Source organism: Antrostomus carolinensis, unplaced genomic scaffold (assembly GCF_000700745.2).
Source record: "Antrostomus carolinensis isolate BGI_N321 unplaced genomic scaffold, ASM70074v2 scaffold33415, whole genome shotgun sequence".
NCBI lineage: Eukaryota > Metazoa > Chordata > Aves > Caprimulgiformes > Caprimulgidae > Antrostomus > Antrostomus carolinensis.
The window spans coordinates 1-9,190 of NW_010314860.1; the positions used below are offsets into that span (position 1 = coordinate 1).

The 9,190-nt window shown below is 47.4% G+C and overlaps 1 protein-coding gene across 1 annotated transcript; it reads left to right on the forward strand.

Annotated features, from left to right (window-relative positions):
* Window positions 1–3: 3 nt before the first annotated feature.
* MGAT2 (alpha-1,6-mannosyl-glycoprotein 2-beta-N-acetylglucosaminyltransferase) lies at window positions 4–872 on the forward strand (the record flags this gene model as incomplete). The annotated part of the gene is given in 2 exon segments (XM_029084910.1): window positions 4–168; window positions 171–872. Coding segments are annotated over 2 exon segments (867 nt in total), but the record flags the coding sequence as incomplete, so codon positions are not given.
* Window positions 873–9,190: the final 8,318 nt, after the last annotated feature.

Sequence of the window (9,190 nt, forward strand, 5' to 3'; positions counted from 1 at the left end):
CTGCAGGTCTTCTTCCCCTTCAGCATCCAGCTCTACCCCCGCGAGTTCCCCGGCCACGACCCCCGCGATTGTCCCCGCGACGTGGGCAAAGCGGCCGCCCTGCGCCTGGGCTGCATCAACGCCGAGTACCCCGACTCCTTCGGGCACTACCGCGAGGCTCGCTTCGCTTCTCCCAGACCAAGCACCACTGGTGGTGGAAGCTCCACTTCGTCTGGGAGAGGGTGCGGGCGCTGCGGGAACACACCGGACCCGTCCTCTTTCTGGAGGAGGATCACTACCTGGCACCCGATTTCTACCACGTCCTTAAAAAGCTCTGGGCCCTGCGGGAGCGGGAGTGTCCCGAGTGTCAGATCATCTCCCTGGGCACCTACAGCCCCGTCCGCGGCGGGTTTGCCGGCCGCCCCGCAAAAGGGGGGAGGAAAGGCTTCGCCGGCCGCACCGACAAGGTGGAGATGAAGACGTGGAAATCCACTGAGCACAACATGGGCATGGCCTTCGGCAGAGACACCTACCAGAAGCTCATCGAGTGCACAGATGCCTTCTGCACCTACGATGACTACAACTGGGACTGGACTCTGCAGCATTTGACTGTCTCTTGTCTTCCAAAGTTCTGGAAAGTGCTGGTTCCTGAAATCCCCCGGATTTTTCATACTGGGGACTGTGGAATGCACCACAAGAAATCCTGCAGACCGTCCACCCAGAGTGCCAAAATCGACTCTCTCTTGAACAGCAACCAACAGTACCTGTTCCCCGAAACGATGAGTGTCAGTAAGAGGTACTCCATGGCACCCCTCTCCCCTCACGTCAAAAACGGAGGGTGGGGAGATATTAGGGACCACGAACTCTGCAAAAGTTACCGCAGACTTCAGTGAGGATCCTTCTCGCAGCCTTTCTTTTTCTTTTTCGAGTCGTTCCATACTGTCTTTTACAGCCACACACACACACACACACGTGTATGAAAAGCATTTATGAGTTGGTTTCTGCTTTAATATGAATAAACATTCTTGTAAAAGGTGTCCCAAAATAGTAATCTTTCATGTTCGACGACACCACGGTCTGGGAAGCGGTTACCTGCTGCTGCCGGGCTGCTCAGAGCAGCGTCACATCCCCGGTGCAGAAAGTGGCCGCTGCCGTCCTTACTGGGAGGAGGAGGAAATTTAAGTGCATCTTTTCTGGTGCTTGCAGTGCTCTGGTGTGGGGGTTTCCCCCCATCAGGGGCAGAGCGGTGGCATCTCCCACCATCCGTCCCACCTGGGGTCACCTCCTGGCTCCCCGCGTCCCGGTTTGGTTGCGATGTGTTGATGAATATATGAAGGAAGAAGAAAATGCTTTGGTTTTACTACAATGTAGATAAATATGCCTTTTTTTTTTTTTTTTTAGTTCTGCCAAAATAAAATTCAGTTGTTTTGTAACACCAGATAAGTTCTTGATTATCACAAAAAGATGATGTCATCTCGTGTTGCTAGAAAGAAAGTCAGGACTGGGGTGTGTGGGGAGGGATGTCTGGTCTTTAATCCAGAGAGCTGAACCTGTGCCATCACCCGTGCTGGCTGTGGACATTTAACTTCATTACATATTTAATGATTCTCACTAATTGAGGCGGAGTCGAGTAATGAATGTGTCGCACGACATCTCTTTTGTTTGCATCAAAAAAACCCCCTGAAGTTTGCTTTCAAATTAGTCAGCTCTGTAAAGCAACCAGTAAAAAATATACTGCTGTGTAATGGAAAGATGCTGACCAGGAGGTGAAAGCCCTGAGTGACGGGGAGAGCGCGGAGCCGCTCGCTAACACCGCGCGCTTCCGCGCCCGTGGGAAGTCTGACGGGTCCGGCTGCTGTCCCAGCACTCTGCTTTGAAGCACAACTGGAAAGCAGCAGCTCACGAGCTTTGTGTAGAGCAGGGAAAGGTGTTAGAGGAAGCAAACGCTACGCTAAGAGGTACACACAGTTTACAGGTAGATTTTATGCTGAGAGATTTGGAAAGGGGAAAAAAAAAAGGGGGGTTTTAGGGTTGTTTTAAAGGGGGGTGGGTTTTAGGTTTTAGGGTTGTTTTTTTATTAGAGAAAATGGGGCTGGGGCTCTGCAGAGTCTGGCTGCTGCCCTTAGGTGTGAACGGAAGGATTTCCTTTTAGCACCATTATCACCTACTTGATGGGTTGTGAATATATTGGTTAAATCTTCACAGTTTTGTGAACTACTCTTCAGTAATATGCAGATGTTGAATTTGACCAGGATAAGATGCTTTGTAATATTTTTTTGCCAGGGGTAATTTAACTGCCATGATTTTGCACCAACTTTGGTACTTGCTCCATTCTCATAGTTTGAATGGAGCAAAGTCCCATTTGCTTTGGCGAATGGTACTTTGCAGAGGCAACGCTGAAAAAGCTGTGCCTGTGCCTCAGCCCTTCCATACTTTGATACCTCCCACAAGGAGCTGCCCGACTGTCAGATGGAGCTGATTTGGGTTAAACTTCACCCAATAAACCATTTACTTACTTACCCTCCCCCAGCTGGGTGGGTGCTGCGCTGGCATCGCGGGTAGGGCAGATGTTTTTTGGCAGCTGCGGCTTCCGCTGAACTTACAAAAGTAAAGCTTATGCTGCAAGCACGGGCGTTGAACGTGGAAATGGAAGAATAATTCCAGAGCAGCTGTGAAAGAAGTCAAATTTAACTCTTTTTTTTTTTTCCCTAAAGCACATTTGCATCTTGTACGACTCAAAAGAAAAGAGAAGTTATTTCAGCAGCAGCGAGAAAGGGAAGCGAGAGTTTATTATTATTATTAGATATGTTCTTTCCCTTCTCGGGCTTCAGAGAGATGAACCAGCAAACAGAGCGCTGAAGCTCACGGGGAACTGGTTTCTGAAAAGTAAATCTCATCTGGATGAACCGAATCCATTTTACAAACTGTAAATCCTCAGGAGCAGACGCGCGACAAGAGAGACTGTCTTTATTGTGCAATTGAATTGGTTCGGTTGACAGACTGGGGGGGATGTTTGGATGCTGTGTTCTGAAGTGATGTACTAGGATGGAATACATGGTATAAATGTTGATTATTTCTAGGAGACTAATTAGAACTTCTCTGTGTAATTAGAAATTTCATGTGATTGCTAAAAAAACAAAAAAAACCAAAAAACAAAAAAAATTCAGTGCAAGTTTAATCCTGCAGTTACCAGGAAATGAAAGGTTTGGAAAATGATGATGAATACTGCTTATTTCTGGGTGGACTAAACACAGCAATTCCCAAGGGACCCATTAGAAGAAGGATACACACAAATACCCCCTCTGATGCAGCAGGAGACAAAGTTATGTAAACATTAAAGATGCATTTTCTTCCAGGAGCTCAGACTCACCTTCAGCTGCATCTTTTGTGACAGTAAAAGTATTTCAGCTTATACGTACGATTAGAAAACTCAGACCTATTAACTTCAAAAATTATTAACAATGGAAGTTATTTCTCCATTAACACGTAAACAAAACAGTTTCAGTAGGATCCTGTGTTCTGGTCATAAACCAGCACGTGGAAATCACAGGAAGCATCAAACAACAGAAGGAAATCCTGAAATAATTAAGCTAGTCCAATTCATACAGCAAAGGATTGTGAAAGGCGAGCGGGCAGCGCGTTACGTGATCCCGAAGGACCCGCACGCTCCCATCCCGCGCGTTCACCTCTCGCAGCAGCGGGGAGGCCGCTCGGCTGTCCCAGCTGTGCTGCTCCCCCTGTGCCAACCCTGCGGGCACAGCCACCTCGTCCCCTCCTGCTTCTGCCTGTCCCCCTGGCAGAACATCCCCTAGTTCTTCAGAGTCCCTTTCGCCCACTGCCACGGCACTTCCTAAATCTGGCTCCTTGCTTGTAGGTTCTCCGGGAATCGCTGAACTGGTGTCAGGAGGTTCAGGCTGCAAACAATGGTGTGAACTACAACCCACTTCTCCTATTGTTTCAGCCGTTGGAAAAGATGTGGAAGTGGTGTTGGTTTCTGTGTCAGCTGCAGCACAGTTTGTTGCTGCCTTTCTTTGGGGGGAGTCGCCGTTTGTCTTCTCGGCGACGTCTCCTCCTGAGCCGCTAAGCGTCAGTTCTTCTCCATCACGTTCAGAACGGGCTGCTGCCTGCGGCTGTCCAGAGAATAAATGAATCAGTTTACAGTTGAAACAAACCAGGGACACAAAACTGCTGTAAAAATGGGCCAAGACACCTGTTTCTCCAAGGTCTACTTCCAGCAAGCCGAGTCAGTAGGGTGCTGAGGTTTTCCTGCCCCCGTACCGCGCGTGGGAATGAGTGGCAGGGAGGCTGCTGGCCTCCCCGGGGTTTCCTCTGCAATAGGAAACGCTGCTGAGCCGCTGCCAAGTGGCCAACAGCCTCTGTCGCAATTAACAGTCCAGAGGAGGCCATGAGGATGATGCGAGGGCTGGAGCAGCTCTGCTGTGAGGACAGGCTGAGAGAGTTGGGGCTGTTCAGCCTGGAGAAGAGAAGGCTCCGGGGAGACCTTCTAGCAACCTCCCAGTACCTGAAGGGGCTACAAGAAAGCTGGGGAGGGACTTTTCATAAGGGCAGTTAATGACAAAACAAGGGGAAATGGGTTTAAGCTGAAAGAGGGGAGGTTTAGATTAGATATTAGGAAGAAGTTCTTCACTGTGAGGGTGGTCAGACACTGGAACAGGTTGGCCAAGGAAGTTGTAGATGCCCCCTCCCTGGAAGTGTTGAAGGCCAGGCTGGATGAGGCTTTGAGCAACCTGGTCTAGTGGAAGGTGTCCCTGCTGCTGGCAGGGGGGTTGGAACTGGTTGAGCTTTAAGGTCCCTTCCAACCCAAACCAGTCTGTGATTCGATGATTCTATGAATTCACCACACCCAGGAGGTTGTTTTCCGAGAACTCAGGGGCCACAGAAATCAGCCGAGGGATCTCAACTCTCATTGCAAGAAATGTGTCTTAATGTTGCAATGAGGGAAATTCCCACCCTGTCATCTGTGGAAGGTGTAAGTGGTGAGTGACCTGTCTTTCTCCATCGCCCCGAGTGAGTTAATCCAGGAATTGCTGTGGTTTGCCTCAGGGGAGTATGAACCCAGAGACCCGCTGCTGCCTGAACAGCAGTTACCCAATTTCAACATTAGCAACATTAGACTGCTTTAGCCAAAAAAAAACCATCTGCTAACTTGTATGTCCCCATCAGTGGACAGTCAGGATCAGACAGGTATCCATCCAGGAGCAGCTGGATCCTTTGAATCCTCTGGATTCCTGGATTGATAGGCTGAGTCGCTCTCCCACACACCCAGCCCTCTCTGACCCCAAAGCCACCGCTCACTCCAGCAAGAAAGGAAAGGAACACTAGTAAGTCCTTGTCAGCGCTGGGTGATTCTCCTACGTGACAGTGTGATGATTTAAGATCTCAGCTTCCCGTTCTTAGGTACAAAAACACACACATCTGCTCTCCAACAATTTGGAATTTAAATGTTTGTGTACAATTCACACTGGCTACAAAAGTTCAGCCTGTCAAGTAACGCCAGAGCCGCTATCTTTAGGGTAAACTCCTCTGTCCTCCAGCTTAGTTCCAGAGGTCACATGCTTCATCTGAACTCGCTTTCCAAGAAGCCCTCTACACATTAACTGTATCTGCAGTCTCCAGTTTATGGCCACAGAAGTAACCTGATTGTCCATGTCTATTATCTTTTCATGAAGAAAAGTTGTAAATTCATTTCTGATACAGTGTCTACCAAGAAATCCCAGTGGATTCGGGGGTTTTACCTCATGACAAAACTAATGTTCTGTTTTCTTCATCTGCCCATCTCCTGTTTTGCAAACAGAGGTCATTTTAATCCTGTGTCTGACTTCAGAAACAGCCTTTGTACAGACATGGTGACTGAGGAGGACGGGCAGCCTAAATGAGGCCTGAAACATTTCAAGCAGTGAATTTGAGGCCAGCATTTAAGATGAATAGTCCCATGTTTAATTAATCTACAAACAGGAAACCACCAAGCATTCAAACACTTGGGTCAAATAAAGATCACGAGACCCAATTCTTCACAGACAGAATTTTCAAGGTTTTCCTCACACAAGAGAGAGAAGCAGTGGCCATGGCTGGGCACCCTCTGTCCATCTCAACGAGCCCTCTCCACTTCCCGCTCCCAGCAGGCAGGTTCTTTGCCTCTCCACTCCCCCTTGGCCCCAGATCCCTCCAGGTAAGTTCACTTCTGGTTACCAGACACCTGGAAAGGTGTCCAAACACAAGACAGCACCCTTTAACCAGAGACTCCAGCACCTGAACCCAAACTTTGGGGTATTTGAAGGATGTGGATTATTCACTTCTTCATCTGCCCTGATTTATTTGCAGCACGCTGTCCTCAGCTCTGATCTGGAACCACTTGGGATCACTTATTAAAACTGACATTTACACTCACAAATACACCCTAGTCCGTGTTTTTCTCTGTTGTATCAAGACAAAACAGGAACAAAGCTGTTTCAGTCAGATTTGATACACTCTCACTGTATATAAATTAGTATATAAATTAGTCAGCAATATAAATTAGTCAGCAATATAAATTAGTCAGCAATATGTAGCACTGACAAAGATCCTTACCTTCAACCTGATTTGAATTCTGTCCTCAGCCACATCAAGCACTTCAATTAATGGCTGACTTTCCAGCGCTGATTGGGAGCAAAGGGAAGGGCATAAAACAGTGCCTAGAAATCCATCAACGTTTTCTTCACTGAGGAACAATCTTTCCTGAAGAAAAGAAAGCGCAGGTTATGTTCTTTTCGTACTATATATTTCAGAGGTATTGGAGCAAGAAACTCACTCCAAACACAGCCAGGACACTGATTCACAATACACGTTTCACAGGACGCTCACGTCTCAATAGAGGAATTCTAAGTCAGCGGTAATGAGGTGAAATGGACTGAAGACCAGTGCTCAGCTGATTTCAGTTCAAAGTATGATGTGCATCATACACAAAGATAAAAGAAACATATGTTTTCTCTCATAGAATCATGGATTCATTAAGGTTGGAAAAGCCCTTTAAGATCATCAAGTCCCATCATGAACCCAACACTGACCAGTCCCCTATGACTAACCCATGTCCCTCAGCACTGTGTCTACACAACTCTTCAATCCCTCCAGGGATGGGGACTCCACCACTGCCCTGGGCAACCCCTTCCAATGCCTCAGAACCCTTGCAGCAAAGAAATTCTTCCTCACATCCCATCTCAACTGCCCTGGCCACAACTGGAGCCCATTTCCTCTTGTCCTGTCCCTTGGGCCTTGGTTGAACAGACCCACCCCCACCTCTCTCCACCCTCCTCCAAGGGACTTGCACAGAGCCAGAGGTCTCCCCTCAGCCTCCTTTTCTCCAGGCTCAACACCCCCAGTTCCCTCAGCCACAAGGGAACTCAGCACACTTGTGCTCCAGACCCTTCCCCAGCTCCGTTGCCCTTCTCTGGACACGCTCCAGCACCTCCATGTCCTTCTGGGAGTCAGGGGCCCAAAACTGAACACAGTTTGGATACGTGACTAATATATTGATTTAGACTCTGAGGAATCACTTGCACCAACATGGTTCCACTGTCCTCACCTGTCTTAACATCAGGAAGATTTTTACACTTTCACAGATTTGTTCCAGTGTTTTACTTTAGGAAAATGCAAACACCTCCTTGGACTGTCACTGCAGGACCTTTAAACCCTCAGGCTTCAAGATCAGACCTTCTAAAGCAAAGGCCATGAAACATGCATGGCTGTATCCATTTCACACCCACCCACACAGGCTTCTCAGATCTCTGTTTAGACGAGAGGAAACACCAGTGGGAAGAAAAGGAGAGGTACCCACAGTTACAGACAACAGCCTGGGACGTGTTTGGAGGCTGTTAACAGTCAGTTCACAAACAACGTGAAACACGTTGCTACAGGTTTAAAGATTTAAATCAGTTACAGGTAATTAAAGGTCCTAAAAGATATCCTGGAGGGGCTGTTTCATAAGAACTGCAGAGCTTTCCCTGTCCTCATATTCCTCCTAAATCATCTGCTGTAGGCCACGGGTAAGGACAGACATTGGCACAATGAAAACGGTTTAACCTAAAGGACTATTCCTACGTTCTGTGAATTACCTTTCCTGTTTAACAACAAACTGTTTAATTAAAAATAGCAGGGAAAACTTGCAAACCTCCTACTCTGAAGTCATGCTTTTAAATTTCTCAGTTCAGTTCTAGCCTCTTGTCAACTCGATGAAAGTTAAAATTCAATTATCACTGACATCTTGCGGACCTAGAAGCAAAAAAGCAATTCTGCACATTTTTGGCCCCCTGTGGATGCAGCCTTATGCACAGCCAGATGCCGAGCTGCATCTAAGGTACAAAATTTAACTGTCATTTGATAAAAAGAATCTGTATGGGGGAAAAATAAAACAGCCTAGTATTGTTTTCACTATTTAAATTAGAAATCACAATGTGGAAAGTCATAACATACCTATTGCTGGTTTTCAAAACCAAAGGACTGAATTCATATCCTATCCAGAAAGAGAAACCAGGCAAACATCCAACATTGGATGCTGAGACAGTCTGCGGAAAGATTAAACTACAGCAGGGCTGCCCTGACAGAAAACCCCCTACAAACATACCTGCTTCTTGCATTTTTGTATACAAAGCCTAAAGTATTTAGTCCTTCATGTTGCATCCTTTCCTGCCTGCCAGAGAGGGACCCTGCCAGTGCTTCAAGCTTGTAGAAATATTCTGCAGAGTTCAAAAGAAGGTGTCAGAGTAAAGAAACAAGGCAAAGGAGTAGAGACACAAAATCTGTGCAGCACCAAAAACTCCCACGAGCTCCTGAACTCGATCACTGGCAATGCCTCGGGCAGCACAGGAGATACATTTCCACCTCCACAAGTACGGCTTTGCCCACGCATCGCAGACACAACAGCTCCACTTCCCTTCCGCGGGGTTTTGGGCACGCTGCCGAGCGCGACGGCGGGTCAGCCCCTCCTGCTCTCCTGCCTGGGCTTAGAAGGACAGTGCAGCAAAGCACCCCCTGCTCCAGCGTGATGAATCTCCTCACCCAGCTCAGATATTAAAGTCACCTGCCAGGAACTCACCTTTAGCTGACACCTCCATTCCATCGCACCCACCTTTTTAATTTTAAGAGCAAGAACATTCTCCTAAAAGCTGGAGACTCACAATTTGAGTAAGAGGAAAATAAAATAAAATAAAATAAAATA